The sequence below is a fragment of the Onychomys torridus genome, chromosome 8 (assembly GCF_903995425.1).
Source record: "Onychomys torridus chromosome 8, mOncTor1.1, whole genome shotgun sequence".
NCBI lineage: Eukaryota > Metazoa > Chordata > Mammalia > Rodentia > Cricetidae > Onychomys > Onychomys torridus.
In genome coordinates, this window is record NC_050450.1 from 72,329,892 (window position 1) to 72,347,367 (window position 17,476).

The window sequence follows — 17,476 nt, forward strand, 5'->3', positions numbered from 1 at the left end:
AAAGTAGCAAGTCTCTTCCTGCTTCTTTATTTCTAAGTACTACTTAAGCCTTAACAGGAGTATAGATGCGACCCCATTAATAATTAACAAAACCTGTGGGTTTGTGAAAGCTGTCAACAGTAAAATACTAATTTCTGAAGCTGCCTGTGTTTATTATTGTTGTAGAGGTTTTGCTTATGTTTTACCAAAGTAGAATAGAAATATGTTAAAGGTAAGATTAAATTGTTTTTAAGATGGGAGGAAAAGTTGGGAAATACTGGGCCTTTTACTTAATGAATTTATACATCAGACCGTAACTAGGTAATATCCAAGAAGTGTCATTGTGAAAGCTAGCCTTGGAGAACTCTAAAGTACTGTGAACAGGTTCAGGTGTAGAGCACTTTTCAGCTAGTGAGTAGGAAAATTTTTAACTGTCCCACAGACTGGTTTAACTGGTCTGAATCTAGTGTTTTGTTTTTATTTGGAGGGTCTCCATGTGTTCAGCCTTGAATTTGGAATCTTCCTGCCTCAGTGTCCCAAGTACTAGGCATGTGCCACCATACCTTGCTCTGTGTTTTTCTTCTCTTTCTCTCTCTCCCTCTCTCCCCTCCCCTCTTCCCCTTGCTCTCTTCTCCTCTCTCTCCCTCTTTCCCTCTCTCCTCCTCTCTCTCTCTCTGTCCCTCTCTCCCCCTCTCTCCCCCTCTCCCCTTCTTCCCCTTTCTCCCTCTCTCCCCTCTCCCCTCCCTCTTCCCCTTGCTCTCTTCTCCCCTCTCTGCTTTTCCCCTCCCTGTCTACCCTTAGGTAGGATTTCTTTGTGTAGTGTGTAGCACTCACTGTCCTGGAATTTTGTAGATCTGTCTGACCTCAATCTCAGATCTGCCTGCCTCTGCCTCCCAAGTGCTGGGATTAAAGACCACACTCGGCTTTTCCTTTATTTTTTCTTCTTCCTTGTTTTAGACCTGTTTGTTTTCCTGTGTGTTCAGGAAGGTGCTGAGGTCCATGTGTGGAGGTAGGAGGACAACCTTCAGGCGTGGGTCTTCAGGTTTGAACTCAGGTTGTCAGACTTCACAAGTGCTTTTACCCACAGAGTCATCTTCCCTGCCCTTTTAAAAAACAACCCCAAAGTTTGGATCTATTCATTTTTTGTGGGGAGCATAAACATGTCATGTGGAGATCATAAGACAGTCTGAAATCTGTTTTCTCCTTCTATGTCTTGTGAGCCTTAGGGATTGAACTCAGATCATCAACTCAGCAACAATCCCCTTTACCAGCTGAGCTGCCTCCAGAGATTACAGGTGTGCACCACCATACTTGTTTTATTTCTTACATTTATTGTGCGTGTGCATGTGTGCTCACACTTATATGAGTTCAGAAGACAATTTATGAGAGTTGGTTCTCTTCTACCATGTGGGCAGAACCTTCTACCTGGCAAGAACCTTTATGTGCTGAGCTATCTCCTTGACCTTCTCACCTTGTTTGTTTGTTTGATGGTTTGTTTTTGAGACAGGGTTTCTCTGTGTAGCTTTGGAGCCTGTCCTGGAACCAGGCTGGCCTCGAACTCAAAGAGATCTGCCTGCCTCTGCCTCCCGAGTGCTGGGAATAAAGATGTGCTCCACCACCGCCCAGCCCTACTTACCTTTTTTTATGCAGTGCTGGAGATTGAACTCAGGGCTTTGTGGATTCTAAGCAGGCACTTCACCAGCTCAACATCCTCAGCCCCACTGCGACTTTCTTTAAAATTAAGGCATTTCCAACCTACAGCCTCCAGGTCACATGAGTCCCAGGGTATCTATTAATAGGACCAAGATATTTGTAGATGACATCATTTTGAAATATCAAAAAAATTAGGTATTCTTTTTTTTTAATTTGTTTTTGTTTTTGTCATTTATAGGCTAGCTAATACCTTAATTATTAGATGAGGAAACAAAAATAAACAATTGTATAATAATACACTTAAATTTAATGTTTCTACTTGGGAGATATTGGCTATTCTTTTCAGCACTTCAGAAAAAAAAGTTATTATTATCTAACTTAAAAATTATTTATATGTGCATATGGCACTGGAGGGAGCAAAATTGGATCAGAAGACAGTTTTGGGGAGTTAGTTCTTTCATTCCCTTCTTGTCACTAAAGATTAAACTCAAGTGGCCAGGCTTGCTCTTGAAGCTTGTCTGCTAACTGAGCCAGCTCATCACCATTAGCATGTTCCTAAAGATTAATAACTGTAGAAGCTATACATCAAGCATCTTTCTATACATTTAAATAAATAGGCTTATGAAGAAGTGAATAAACACTGAGGCCTCATTGGCTGAAAAGAAAAATCTTAATCACTGTTGAAGACTACCCTTTGAAGGTAGTCCTCATTGGTCATCCACTTTAACACATTCCTGTTAAGTAGTTTATTCCTGTTTGTTTGTTTTTTAATTTCTGAAACTTCAGTGAGAATTCTCAGCTTTACTTGAATATAATGAATGGTTCATTGGACCTGATTTAAATAAAAAAACCTTGGTCGTAGTTTTACAAGGATGTTGCACTTACATGAAGAGTGCATCTGATCTGGCACTAGCTCTTAGCCAGTTAATCTGTGTTAAGTGTGTCCTAATGATTGAGTTCTCTTACCAATTTGTTATTCAAGTTGCCATTACACCATCTGGTTTGGGGACGTTTAAGGAGACAGGTGAGAAGTAGTTTCACAATTAGGGATTTTGTTGGGTGTGGTGGCCCTATGTGTAACCTCAGAACTCAGGAGGCAGAAACAGGAGGACTTCCATGAGTTTGAGGCCAGTGTGTTGTACATAGCAGGTTCCAGGTGAGCCAAGAACGGCATAAGAAGAAAGCTTTCTTAGAAACAGTAAAAAAAATGAAACCAAAAAGGGATGTTAATTGGCTAAAGGTTGGTGCCCTCAGTTGATGCCACTTTCCAGTGTTCTCTCTCTCTCTCTTTTTAAAAAAAGATTTATTTATTATGTACACAGAAGAGGGTGCCAGATCTCATTACAGATGGTTGTGAGCCACCATGTGGGTGCTGGGAAGTGAACTCAGGACCTTTGGAAGAGCAGTTGGCGCTCTTAACCCTGAGCCATCTCTCCAGCCCTCCAGTGTTCTTGAAGACAACTTCATTCCATCTTTTCAGCATTTTGTTCTGACTCTTCATTACATGAGGAACTGCAAAAATAATCACTGTTCTATAACACTGGGGATTGAAGTCACATGGCTGTATATCCAAGTTATAAAGAGATCATCTTATAACTAGCCTGTATAAATAATTTTTTTTAACATGATAACAAAACCCCCCTTTTTTTTTTTTCTGAGACAGAGTTTCTCTGTGTAGCTCACTCTGTAGATCATGCTGGCCTTGAACTCACAAAGATATGCCTGCCTCTGGCTTCTGAGTGCTAGTATTAAAGGTGTGCAGCCCTCTCTCCCCTTTAATGTCTTACTAGTTATGAAATATTTTACTGATTTGTCCTTTGTGATATCTTACAAGCTGGTCTAGTCCTCACTTTGTAGGTCAAGCTGACCTTGAATTCAACAATCCTCTTGGCTCTTGTGTCTGGCTTAGAGGCTTCTGGTACTTTACCCAGGTTGTGTGCTTGTTTTCAGACTTGGTTTTACACAGTTTACTGATGGGCTCCAACTCACATTGTAGCCATTATAGCCAAGGCTGACTGTGATATTTGCTCCTTCTGCCTCTTCCAAGTGGCGAGGTTACAGGTTTGTACCTCCATGCCTGGTTAGATAATTTACATTCAGTGTTATAAATTTTTGTTTGTTTGCTTTAGATAAAGTTTCTTTATGTAGCTTTGGCTGGCCTAGAACTCAGAATTCCACCTGGCTCAGCCTTCCAAGTGATGGGATTAAAGGTGTCTAAATGTTATAAATCTCTTAATGTCTAGAAATTTATTAACCTTGGGGTCACCAAGTCCTGGAATTAGAGGTATAGGTCACACGTTACCTGGCAACTTCTTATCTCCCTCCCTCCCTTATATTGAATCCAGGGCATCACACATCCTAGACCTGTACTCTGCCACATTCCTAACCCCTTGCCTATAGTTTAAAAGGTTACGTGGTCCGCAAAGTTGATTAAAATCCTAAGCATTCCTACTTCAGTTTCTCTTGGTAGATGTATTATGTGATACGTGTTTTTGTGTGTGAGTAACATCGTGTTGCAACTGTTAAACATTGCTTATTGATAATCTTATGATAGATATTGAAGATTTGGCTTTCAGTCTACTCTTTATCCTCACTATTCATCTTTATTTTTCCTATATCCACCAGCTGACTACCCAGATGAGTTACTTTATAGCCTTATTTTTAATCAGGAAGTTTATATTATGAATGTGTAAATGTTGTATAGGATTTAGTTGTATCCTCTGAATCCTTACCTGTACAACTCTTTCTTTGGAGGTAATAATGGTCTTTATTTCTGTTGTTAGCTTTCTGTGACTTATCATATATTAACTAGACCAGTTTTCTAAATCTCTCAGGACACCGACATGAGCCAGATAGTCCATTAATTTTCATCTATAAAATCTCTGTCAGACTTCACTGGTTGGCTCCAGCCTAAATTGCTTTCCTCTTGCATCCAGCACTTAATGGCCATCCTGGACTCCCTCCTCATCATCACCCTGGGGATTCTCTTTACCATCTCTTCTGCTGCTGGAGAATGCATCTCCCACGTCTTCCACACTCTTGGTTTGTTCCCTCACTTAGGTGGAGAATATTCTTTAGTGTCATCATGAGAGAGAATACATGGGATGTATATATTTTTTTAACTTTTTACTTAAAAGTTTTTACCTTACAAATGATAGTTCGATGGACACCAATGTTCCCTTGACCCAGGCTCATCAATGTTTAACATTTTGCCACATTTGCTTTACTGCTCTCTGTTGTGTGTTTTTCTGAGTTATTTCAAACTAACCTGAAAAACTCATAAATACTTCTGCTTATGTCTTCTAAGAATTAGGACATTTTTCTGTTTTCATTACTTATTGTACCCCTCTTCCATTTAACATGGTTGTAAAAATGTGTAATTCATATTCTCATTTAAGATTTCTTACTCATCTTAGTAATAGCTGTGTGTTTTTTTATTTGTGACAGTGTCTCATGGTGAAGCCCTGGCTGTCCTGACACTCACTTTGTAGACCAAGTTGGCATCAGACTCGCAGAAATGCATGCCTGCCTCTGCCTCCTGAGTGCTGGCATTAAAGGTGTGCATCACCATGCCTGGGCTTTTTAAAATTATTCTTCTCAGGAAAGAGGGGGATCTGTGATTGGTATGTAAAATGAATAAAAAATTTTCTTAATAAAATTATTATTCTCTTATATTACATCCTGACTGCAGGCCTCCCAGGGACATAAACCAAACACAGAATAACAAGCTACAATAAGACCAGTCACATACCATCACATCAAGGTTGGACAGGCAACCCAGAAGGAGGAAAAGAGTCCCATAAACCATCGAAAGAGTCAGAGACAGCCCCCTCCCACTTTTAGGGATCCCACAAGACACCAAGCTACCAGCTAAACATAATAGGCAGAGGACCTAGGTCATCCCTTACAGGCTCCCTGATCTCTGTGAGTCCCCATAAGTCCCCATCAGTTGGTTCTGTGGGTCCATGTTCATGTGATGTCCCTGACACCTCTACACCTGGACTTTTTTAAAAAGTAAGATAGGGTCTAACTATACTTAGGCTTTGAACTCACTGTAGTCCAAGGAAGGGCTTAAATTTAAAATTGCTTTACCTTAGCCTCCTGAGTAGCAGAGATGAAAAGTCTGCCACAGCTGGCCCAGCAGCATTCTGATCCTTTTTAAAAAAATCTTTTTGAGACAAAGTTTCTCCGTGTAGCGTTGGCTGCCCTGGAACTTACATTGTAGACCAGAACTCACAGAGACCTGCCTGCCTCTGCCTCCTGAGTGCCCACCATGTCTGGTTTTGATTCTTGATTATTTATATGAAGACATAGTTTTCCCTCTCTGGAAGCTTATTGAATCCTCCTCCTCCTACTTCTACTCCCCCCTCCAAGTTTTTCAAAACAGGGTTTTTCTGTGTTGCCCTGGCTGTTCTTGAATTCACTCTGTAGACCAGGCTGGCCTCTGCCTCCAAGTGCTGAGATTAAAGGCCACCACTGCTTGGTTTGCCATATCTTTTCTTGTATTCACGTTCTTTGGGATCTACTGCATTTGGTGGTCGTGTACTTTAACTTCTGATCTGTGAAGGTTTTTAGTCTTTCCAAATGACTTTCAAGTTCTGAAGACTGGTCACGTGTTTTGTTTTTACAAGTAGTTATTTGTTCTTGATTCTTTCATTTGGGTACTTTCTCAGACATCTGGTAATAACTTAATTGCCTGCTTATATTTAATAAGGTGGATTGAAGAGGTTGTTAGAGCTTGTGGCAATGTGAGTGGGCCCTGCTGACTGTTAGCTGCATCACAGGATGATCTGGGTGAGAAACCAGGTACCTCAGTGTTAGTAGTGTAAGGTCCCTGCTATTAATTGTCTAACACCCCCAGCCCACCCCAGTTCTTCAGATTCTGCAAAACATCTTGTTAGGTCTTAATATGTTTACCAACTTCAGTTCGGTAAGAGTACCTTTTTACTCTTCTTGATATCCCCAGTCTAGAAACTGTTTACCCTTTCTGGAGAACTAGCCTTTTATCAGACTGGTAACTAGTTGCAGGGAAATCAAATAATCTGGAGATTCTGAAACAGAATCTCAACCAGTCCTCCTTTCTTTATTTAGTTCTTTTGTGTGCACAAGTGGAATGCTTTGAAATTCTGTTAGGATTTTGGTTTAGTGGGTTTATTTAGTTACTTAGTACTTTCTTGCTTTTCAAGAAAATATCTGGGTGTCTATAGCCACTTAACTAACAACTAAATGTTGTAATTTCTTTATATATTTATTTGTTTAGTGTTTTAGTGTTTGTGTGTGTGAGCACATGTGTGGTAATAAACTCTTGTACTACATGGGTCCCAGGGATCAAACTCAGGTCTTCAGGCTTGTTGGCAAATACATTGTACTAAGCTGTCTAGTTAGCTTCCTACCAACAGCTAAATCTTGTTTTTTTCTTTCCCTTTTTTTTTTTCTTTTTTTAAACATTAATTTATTGGTAGAGAGAGAGTGTGTGTGTGCAAGCCATAGCATGCCTGATGAGGTCAGAGGACAACTTGGTATGTGGGTTCTGGAACTGAACTGAGATTGCAAGAATTGGTCTAAGTGCTTTTACTTGCTAAGCCATCCCTTTTATGTCTTAGAAAAGGTCTCATGTAGCCCAGGCTGGTCTGGAATGGACCATTCTTCTACCTCAGCCTTCCAGACACTAGTATTATCAACTGAATTTAAAATTAAGATATCTAGGATAGGGTGAATATTATCAAAGCATATTGTATGAAACTCTCAAATGAACCAATTTTAAAAAACCCTGGGGGGCTGGAGAGATGTATCAGAGGTTAAGAGCATTGGCTGCTCTTCCAGAGGACTTCAGTTTAGTTCCAGGCAACCACATGGTAGCTCACAACCATCTATAATGAGATCTGATACTCTTTTCTGGCATGCAGGCATACATGCAGGCAGAACATTGCATATGTAATAAATAAATCTTTAAAAATAAAAAGTCTGGGGCTGGAGAAATGGCTCAGTGGCTAAGAGCATGGCTGCTCTTCCAGAGGACCTGGTTCTATTTCTAGCACCCATGTGATGCCTCATAACAGCCCTGCAACTCCAGTTGCAGGGAATCCAATGCTCTCTTCTGGCCTCCATGGGTACCACGCATGCAAGCGGTGTGTGTATATGCAGGCAAAACACCCACACACATAAAATAAAAATAAAGGTAATTCAGATACTTGCATCTCCTCCAACTGCAGATCTGATTTAGTAGATTTGGAGTGGAATTTCACATGGGTGTTTTAGAAGTTTATTTTTATTTCTTTTTGTATTTTGTTTCTTTTTCTTCTCTTCTCTTCTCTTCTCTTCTCTTCTCTCTCTCTCTCTCTCTCTCTCTCTCTCTCTCTCTGTCTCTCTGTCTCTCTGTCTCTCTCTCTCTTTTTTTTTTTTTTTTTTTTTTTGCAACAGGGTTCAGGGTTTCCTATAGACCAGACTGGGCCTAGATCTTTCTGTGTTGCTAAGGGTAACTGAAGTCCTGATCCTCCTTCCAATACTTTCAAATGCTAGGATTGCAGGCATAGGCCAGAGGTCTACTGCACATGGATAGTTTTGAAAGTTTCTAGATGTTTCTTATACATAATCAAAATGGAGAGTTTTTTACCTGGATATTTTTATGTTGTTAGCTTAGAAGTAAACCTAGGATTTGGGAAGTAGAGACTTTTTTTTTTTTTTTTTTTGGTCTTTTAGAGTTTGGGGATTTAGTATGGTGGGAATGTTCTCTCCCTGGTTTCTAGTTTTGTGGATACTTACAACCATTTGAAAACATTCTCAACCTGGGTTTTGGAGAACCAAGTTATTTTCTCCCTATTGCTTCATTTTTAATGAAGTATTAGAAGTAATAAGTGTAATGCATTTGAATATAGGGTTTTTTCAGAAAAGCTATTTTATGAAATAATAAGCTTGAACTGTTGTTTAGTATGCTTAGAAATAATAAAAGTTTCTTAATATGAAATGCTTTTGTTTTATGTAAGTAAGTAATTACTGAATATTATACTTCAAGTTAAGTAGTATTCACAAGAAAATATGATACTTTGAATATCACTATTTTTGTACTACATTGAATAAAACTAGAGTTGACAAAAATTTGGTATTAAAGCAAACAAAAAGCAACCTTCAAATCTCTGTTTTTCTCTTTGTTTAGTTCTTTTTGGAGGTGGATATCTGCTGAGACAATAAGAATTATAAGAGGTCAGTTTCAATAATACTCTTTTGTGTTTACAATGTAATACAAATTTCCATGTGTCAAGATGTTCAATTGTGGGGTTTCTGTTGTCTTTCACAAAGAAAAATTGGCAAATGAATGAGGAGTCTGACCATGGTGATGACCCACTACTTTCTCTCTAATTTAGGACTAGAATCAATGGAAATGGGACAGGCTGTGGTGGCTTCTAGAATGTCTGGGCGGCTACTCAGTGATTTTCCAGGCATGACCTCCCTTTCTGGTGGTGTGCATGCTGGGGAGCAGTACAGGTGCTGGCTGCTGGGCAGGCATCAGAACTGGTAAACACCGAGTTGTTTCCAGTCTGTGCAGCCTTGGAAAGGCAGTCTGGTACCGGAGCTAAGGAGAGGACAGCTTGAAGCTAGCTATGTTGAATCTTTCACTCATCAGCCCGGGGACCCTATTTTATTAGCAATGGCCTTTTTTTGTGACCATCAAATTTCAGTCAGATAATAAGTTAGAGTGTTCACATGTGTATGCCTTACTTCCTTTGTAAAGACAGGTGTAAGCCAGGTGTGGTGGTGTACACCTGTAGTCCCAGCTGTTAGGAGGAGGAGGCAGGAAAGGCAAACTTGGCTGCAGAAGTTTGGGGTTAGCCTGGCTATGAGATGCTGTCTCTTCCTTGCCCTCTCCCCCCAAATTGATTTTCTTCTGCTGTAACTTAATATTCTTCAAAGTGGTCAATATGTTAGAATGTCCCTTTTCCTTTTCCTGTTGTTCCCTAACTCCCTTTTTTTCTTCTAATGATTTGGTTTTCTTTTAGACTGAACTCCATACAATTTGGACACTTAAAAAGAAAAAGATAGAAATATAATATTACAATGTAAATGTATAGCAAATTTAGACAATTTTTTTTTTTCCATTTCTGGGCTTTGAAATGGCCTCCTGTGTGTTAGGCAAGCGCTCTACCACTGAGTTAAATCCCCAACCCCTTGATTTTATATTTGATTGTTGTTTTGATACTTTAATGTACAAGCAATACGTTTCATTTAGACATTTATCATAAATGTAGATCATTGTATGTTGCTCATGTTCACCCTTGCACTGTTGTTTCCAGCTCCTCTTTCCACCCTTACTGGTCCCCTTTCACACCTCAAATACTCAGTTTCTATTTGCATGCCATAGATATGCATGTATGTACACACAGAGATACATTCAAGTCTAGATTCTACATAGCAGAAAAAGTGGTATTTTGTCTTACTTCCCCCATGGTACCCTGTCTTGTTCTCCTCTGCCCCTTCCCTTTATAACTCTTCTTCCCCTTCATTGCCTCACTTCTGTATTTATTAATGCTAGTTTCAAAAATAAGTAATTCAGCTCCCTTCCAGAATGTTCAGATATTTTGTTTTTTCTTTTTTCTTAATTTCCCCTATTATATTTTCTTGTATTCCTGGCAGTTTGTTATTGTTGTTTTCCTCTTGCAGCATAGTGGTTCTTCAGCTTTAGGTTAAAACACTATTATACCTCACCCTAGAGCTTCTGAAACAGTTGGTCTAAGATAGGTCCAAGAACTGATAACTATTTTGGTTATGTCTGTTAGCTATTGACGATAGCTATTGACAATAGCTAATCTTGACTAGTAAGGTCCTATATCTAGAAAAATAGTGTTTGAGATGATACATAAACTACTTTGAATACAGATTTAAAATTTGGTGGTAGATTCACTTCCTCTACCAATTCTGTGTACATAATTGAACAACAAAAATAATATTTGGGGGTAGATTTTTAAAATATTCAGTTTGAGAAAAATAAACTCATGAAAACACAAGGTTTTTTGTCTATTGTTTTACTTTAAATGTGTGTGCTTAATAAAATTCATAACCTTTCATTATGTGGTGTTTGGAACCAGGAGATCATTATGTAGTTTAAATACTGAGTGTCAAGCAATAGCCAGTCTCCCTAAACTCTTAGCACTCACCACCTACAATGCTACAGAGGAGTCACAGTCTCATAACAGCTTTCGCTTACAATGAAAGGTTCCCATCTATCATAATTATCCATTTAGTGTCACTGAGTAAGAGATGGAGAATGGCTTATAGATTGTGAGAAATATTTTCTGAGGAAAATAAACTTTTGTTTTATAAGCATAGTTACCACGATCTTTCTTTTCCTCTTTGTTTTTTGGTCTTTTAGAGTTTTAGGATTGGAGGAAACAAAAGTGCAGGAATAAAGTAGCCAAGGAAACCAGTTCTCAGACTCAGTCTTATTTCCAGAGCCGCTTGTAGTTTATGACTTATTTTTTTGAGTGTCCTCACCTATATGTTATTGCCTATAACCAACTTTTCTCTTCATTTTTCCTACAGCGCTGAGAGCTTATTTTGAAAGAATAATGGATGAACCATCTCCGTTGGCCAAAACTCTGGAGCTGAACCAGCACTCCCGATTCATAATAGGGTCGGTGTCTGAAGACAACTCGGAAGATGAGATCAGTAACCTGGTGAAGCTGGATCTACTAGAGGAGAAGGAGGGCTCCCTGTCACCAGCTTCTGTCAGCTCAGATACGCTTTCTGACTTGGGGATCTCTGCTTTACAGGATGGTTTGGCCTTTCACATGAGGTGAGAAGAGTTGCTTCATGGGTAATGTGTTTATTCTCTTCTTATTTTCACTCTCACGTTCCAAAAGGAAGAAGAATATATTAACGTCACCTCCATTCACTGGGCCTATCTTCTGACTAGGAAATTATGCACTTTTCAGGTTTGGGGACTGTCTTTTCCTTTATATTCCTCTTAGCTTTTTACCATTCTTTATACATACTAGGTCCTTCAATATGATCCAGGGAATGAAAGTTAGGTTGAGCAATTTCAGCTTCTGTAGTACTTTGATTAACAATGTTGTAACTTTCATTGATTGATAGGAATTTTGCAGATTTGGCTAAATTTGTAGTCTACCCCCAACCCCATCAGTGCTAGAAATTGAACTCAGGACATGGTAGGCCAACACTCAACCACTGATCCACATCCTTAGCCCTTGTGGGTTTTGTTGATTGTGTTTAGAAATAGGTTTCCCTTACCCCTGGTTGGACTGGAACTTCTTAGAGAGAGCAGGCTGGCCTAGAGCTCATTGAGACCTTCCTGCTTTTGCTTCCTGAGTGCTGGAACATACACAGTGCCTAGGGACATTTTGCCTTTTTTGTTTGTGTTTTTGAAACAAGGTCTAATGTAGCTCCAAATTATCCTGAATTCTTGATCTTCCTCACTCCAGCTTCTAAATGCAGGTATTATAGGTGTGTGCCAGCTCATTCATGTTAAAGTAACCGTTTTTGTTTTGTTTTGTTTTGTTTTGTTTTGTTTTGTTTTGTTCTGGGATCGGGTCTTATGTAACTCAGGCTGGCCTCAAACTCACTATGTAGCCCAGGCAGACATTAAACTCCTAATTTTCCTGCCCTGGCCTTTAGAGTGCTAGAGTTACTGGAGTGCTGGGATACTGGGATGAGCGACCATACCCTTGGACTGATGGTTGATGAGATAACTAGTTTAGTCCTTTGCTTTACAGTTCTTAGGTTTAAAGAGTTTGGATCACATGTGTTTATCATTCATTTGTGAGTAAACCTTAGGAAATAAACCTCATCCCTAGAAATTTCTCTCTGTCTCTGTCTTTGTCTCTCTGTCTCTGTCTCTCTCTGTCTCTCTGTCTCTCTGTCATACACACACATACACACACACACACACACACAGAGTAAAACAAACAAAGAAAATGCTATCCAGGTGATTCTAATGTACATTGAGGGTAAATGTTATAGTTCTAACCTAGATAAACACAGTTAGGATAGGTGCTGCTACTGTTATTATCTTAATAGTCTGTTATTAATGGGTCATAAAATAATTAGGCTCCTTTTTGTATATCAAGATATTGATTCTAGGCCGGGCAGTGGTGGCGCACACCTTTAATCTCAGCATTTGGGAGGCAGAGCCAAGCAGATCTCAGTTCGAGGCCAGCCTAGTCTACTGAGCAAGATCCAGGACATCCACCAAAAATACATAGAGAAACGCTGTCTTGAAAAATAAAACAAAAAAAGATATTGATTCTATAGCAAAATTTCATACTGGTTCTGGTAATTCTTTGTTGTTATCCTTGGGGCTTGGAATCCTAGCTTCTCTAAGATGAAACAGTTAGTGTACATTAATAATCACTCCCATTTAAGCTATATGGAGGTCAGAAGGATAAAGCAAATTAGAAATGGTTTATTTCATGATTCCTGGGAGTTTTAGTGCTTTTTTTAAAAATGTATTTGTCAAGACAGGATCTCTTTTTGTTGTTGTTTTTGTTTGTTTGTTTTGTTTTATTTTGTTTTTCCCCAAGACAGGGTTTCTCTGTGTAACAGTCCTAGCTGCCCTGGATCTCACTTTGTAGACCAGACCAGGCTGGCCTTGAACTCACTGAGATCTGCCTGCCTCTGCCTCTGCCTCTGCCTCCCAAGTGCTGGGATTAAAGGCATGGGCCACCACCGCCCAGCTAGGACAGGATCTATTTCTTAGGACGACCTTAAACTTGGGCTTGTCCTGGCTTAGCCTCCTGATTGCTCTGATTACAGGCACACACTACCTTGCCTGACTAGCCAAATGCTTTTGTTTTACTAGATGAGAAAACTGAGGTCTGATGAGGGAAAATAACTTGGTTGAGATTGAAAGTTCCAACTCAAATGTCCCGGTTGCATTTTTGTAATTGTTTTACTGTTTGCCTGACCTTACAACTTTTTTCTCTTTTTTACAATTTTTGTAAGTATTTCTGATAAAGTTGATTTTCAGGCATTAATGAACAAAGTATTCGACCTAACTTCAGGTCAGAAAGAAGAACTAGCATCAGGGACTAGAAATGAGGACTTTATACAAACATGTTTACTTCATGGTTCACTTAGATTAGTACTGGTGGTATTGTCCCCTCAAAGTCATTTGGAAGTGTGTGGGGTTGAGAACTGCTGAGGACAGAGGACTGGCGGTACTAAAACTTTTGCAATAGGACTGGAGGAGGTGGCGCACGCCTTTAATCCCAGTGTTCAGGAGGGGGAGACAGACAGATCTCTGAATTTGAGGCTAGCCTGGTTACAGAGTGAGTTCCAGGACATCCAAGGCTACATAAAGAGACCCTCTCTCAGCATTACCATCACTGCTTTTATAATGCAGTGTATCATCCCACACAACCAAGAATTGGTCTCAAAATGTCATACTCCCCTATTGAGAAAGACTAGGTTAGTGCTAAATCTTTGAAGTCGCACTGCTTTGAGAAATCTAATTTTATGTGAAACATAATATTCAGTTGTTGAATTAGGACATTGAGTTTGGCAATGGTGCAGTAAGTGCTATTACAGGAAACTCAGCTGATGATATTCTGAGGCAGTATGTAGGTGCCAAGCATTCCCAAGGTCCGTGGCTGTCAGGCAGAGGCTGTGTGGTCAGTGGCGTGGCTGCAATGACTTGGATGCCTCATTGTTGCCAGAACTCTCCTAGTTGTTGCTCATGGGTAGGAGTATGATCAGCCGCCTGGGAAGAGGACAGTTGCCAGTTCCCACTGGTTCCAAATAGCACAAGACTTCTTGCTTTATCCAATTCATCTGTGGACATAACAATGTTTTTGGGAGTAACTTAAATTCTTTCTTTTGATAGGACTACTTCTAATGACATCTGTAGCTAATCCATAATTTTTCCTTGAACTTATTTCCTCTCTGAAAAATGAAGATGATGATGATTCAGGCCCCCCTCTCACTCCTGAATGCCGAGTCTAAACTGGTTGAGTTCACTAGCAGCTCCTAGAATGACAGAGGTTAAGGGGACAGGCCTGTTCCTCATAAGTGTTAACTAGGGCCATCTGAAACAAAGTGAAATAGTTGCTGTGATCTTCATGTTGGGTGCTAAGTGAACATTTTAATGGTCTGATGGATGAGCTGGATTAGAAAATAGACTTTTCTAGGGATGGAGAAGACATACATCATGTTTTTCCAGAGTCACTGAAAGATTGGCTAAATCACTTCCTGAGCTTATCACCCAAGTATTTGAAAATAAGGACTTAAGAAATAGTCACAACTTGGTGGGGATAGGTAAGTTTCATTGAGGAACTGCTAAGGCTTTTTTTTTTTTTTTTCTTTTCTTTTCTTTGAGACAGGGTTTCTCTGTGTAGCTTTGCGCCTTTCCTGGATCTCGCTCTGTAGACTAGGCTGGCCTCGAATTCACAGAGATCCGTCTGGCTCTGCCTCCCAAGTGCTGGGATTACAGGCGTGTGCCACTACCGCCCAGCGAGGCTTTTTAATTGTTAGATAAGATCAACCTGGGCTTATCAGCTGGTTAGGATGATATATCTCTGAAAAATCATTAATTAATTGTACATTTCAGAAGAAATACTGTTAAAAGACTAAATGTATACATCTTAATTTTGGTAACTAGTATGTGATTTGGTGGCATCTAATAGAATTGTCTTATTTGTTTTATTTTTATTTTTATTTTGTTTTTTTGAGACAAGGTTTCTCTGTGTAGCTTTAGCGCCTTTCTTGGAATTCATTCTGTAGTTCAGGCTAGCCTCGAACTCACAAAGATCCGCCTGCCTCTGCCTCCCGAGTGCTGGGATTAAAGGTGTGCACCACCACCGCCCATCTCTCTCTTTTTTTTTAAATTTATGACTATGTGTGTCTGTTGGGTATATGTATGCTACATAAGGGCAATGCTCTTAGAGATCCAAAGAGGGCATTAGATCCCATGGAACTGTAGTGATAGGTGGTTATGAATTTCCTGACTACTGTAGGTGCTGGGAACCAAATTCAAGTTCTCTTGAAAGAAAGAGCAGCAAGTGCTCTTAACCATTTCTCCAGCTCCTCTGAATCTTCTTCTATGCATATATCCATATTACACATGTATGTTTCTTTCCTTTCTCTTCATCTTTCTTCTTTCTCTTTGAGACAGGGTCTTCTTATGTATCCCTCTCTGTCCTGGAGCTCTCTGCTATCCTCTTGCTTCTGTCTCCCAAGTGTTTCACCATCTTGCCGTGCTATACACATTTCTTGTTTTAATTTTTTAACATTTATATTTTATGTGTCTGGGTGTTTTGCTTTCATGTATGCCTAAGAATCACAGGCATAGTGCCTGCAGAGGCAGAACAGGGTGTCAGATTCAGATGCCTTGGAACTGGAGTTATAATAGACTGTTGTCAGTTATGTGGATGTTGGGAACGGAATCTAGGTCCTCTGGAAGAGCAGCCAGTGCTTTTAACCACTGAGCCATCTCTCCAGCCCCATATATGTTTCGTTATACTGAAATGAGGTCATACTGTGCACACTTTTATAAACTTCCTTTTTTGGTGGTGTGGTTATTGTAGTTTGAAATCTCAGGCAGGCCTGACATGTTACAAACCTAATCTACTAAAATTCTCCATCTTTCTATTTCAAAATTTTTGTGTCAGGCTTGAAAGATGTCTCAGTGGTTAAGGGTGGTAGAACACACCTTTATTCTGAGCTCTCACAAGGCAGAGGCAGGAGGATCTCTGTGAGTTTTAGGCCAGCCTGGTCTACAGAGTGAGTTCTAGGACAGCCAAGGATACACAGAGAAACCCTGTCTCAAAAAAACAACAAAAAATAATAATAAAGATAAATCTTTATCATCTCATTTAATATACATCCAAATTCTAATTCATTTAATCAAACAAATATGCAACACCACACATTATATTTTACATCTCTTGAATTCCTTCTGAAGAAAATTTTTTAGATTTATTTATTTATGTGGGAGTAGGCAAAGGTGTCCTGCTACATATGCAGAGGTCAGAGGGACAACTTTCCTTTCACAGTATGGGCTCTGGGGTCCAACTCGGTTCATCAGGCTTGGCAGTAAGTGGTTTTACCTGCTGAGCCATCTCACTGCCCTCCTCACTTAAGCTTCATTTTCTTTTTGGCTTTGGATGGCCTGGAAATCACTATTTAGACCTGGCCTCAAACTCACAGAGATTCTCCTGCCTCTCCCCGCTGAGTGCTGGGATTAAAGGCATGCACCCACCACGTCTGGTCCTCTTAAATTTCTTAATTATATTACCACCCCACTCCTGCACCCCTGCCTTTTGTGATAGTGACCAGAGACTTGTTTGAGAGGAAGTTAATAATTCATGGAAATACGCGTATGATTGCTAGTGATTATTTGGTGCAAGGAAAAAGAAAGGCAGACCTACCATTCTGCACTCTATAGTTGAGCAGTGGCAGAACCATTTTGGCACTAATGTCAGTAATGTAGTCAGTTTCATAGTCATGGTGAAGATGGCCATTTTTGTAAAATCTATGAAGAACAGAGCTTTTACTTATAGCTAAACTATTTTTGTTTGGCATAGAAGTGGGAATTTTTTTTATTTAGTCTCACTTAACTTCTTGAGTTTTATGGCTTTAATCAGTTTAGTGACTTCATTAAAGCCTGGTGATAGAGATAAAATTAAATAATGACTTCTAAAGCTTTAAGGAATATAAAATGTGCCACACCCAATATCATGTGGTTTAAATGTTTGCTTAAAAATTTCTTTGAGACATGGCCTTGTTATGTAGCCCAAGCTGGCCTTGAGCTCAAAAGTCTCCTGCCTTAGCCTCCAACTATCGGGTAACCCTTAATTGAGATAATTTCTTGTTTTGGTTTTGAAACAGGGTCTTAAAC

At 39.6% G+C, this 17,476-nt stretch overlaps 1 protein-coding gene across 6 annotated transcripts in view; it reads left to right on the forward strand.

Moving 5' to 3' along the window:
* Positions 1-17,476, forward strand: part of Acaca (acetyl-CoA carboxylase alpha) — a 273,401-nt gene that overhangs the window by 55,739 nt on the left and 200,186 nt on the right. For 4 of the 6 annotated variants that reach the window (XM_036195670.1, XM_036195671.1, XM_036195675.1 and 1 more), the window contains exons 2-3: positions 8,786-8,832; positions 11,167-11,419. In XM_036195670.1, coding sequence (XP_036051563.1) covers positions 8,786-8,832; positions 11,167-11,419 — 300 coding nt within the window. Of the gene's footprint in view, positions 1-1,255; positions 1,275-8,785; positions 8,833-11,166; positions 11,420-17,476 lie in introns of those variants that run through there. The other 2 variants (XM_036195672.1, XM_036195674.1) reach the window with 2 other exon arrangements.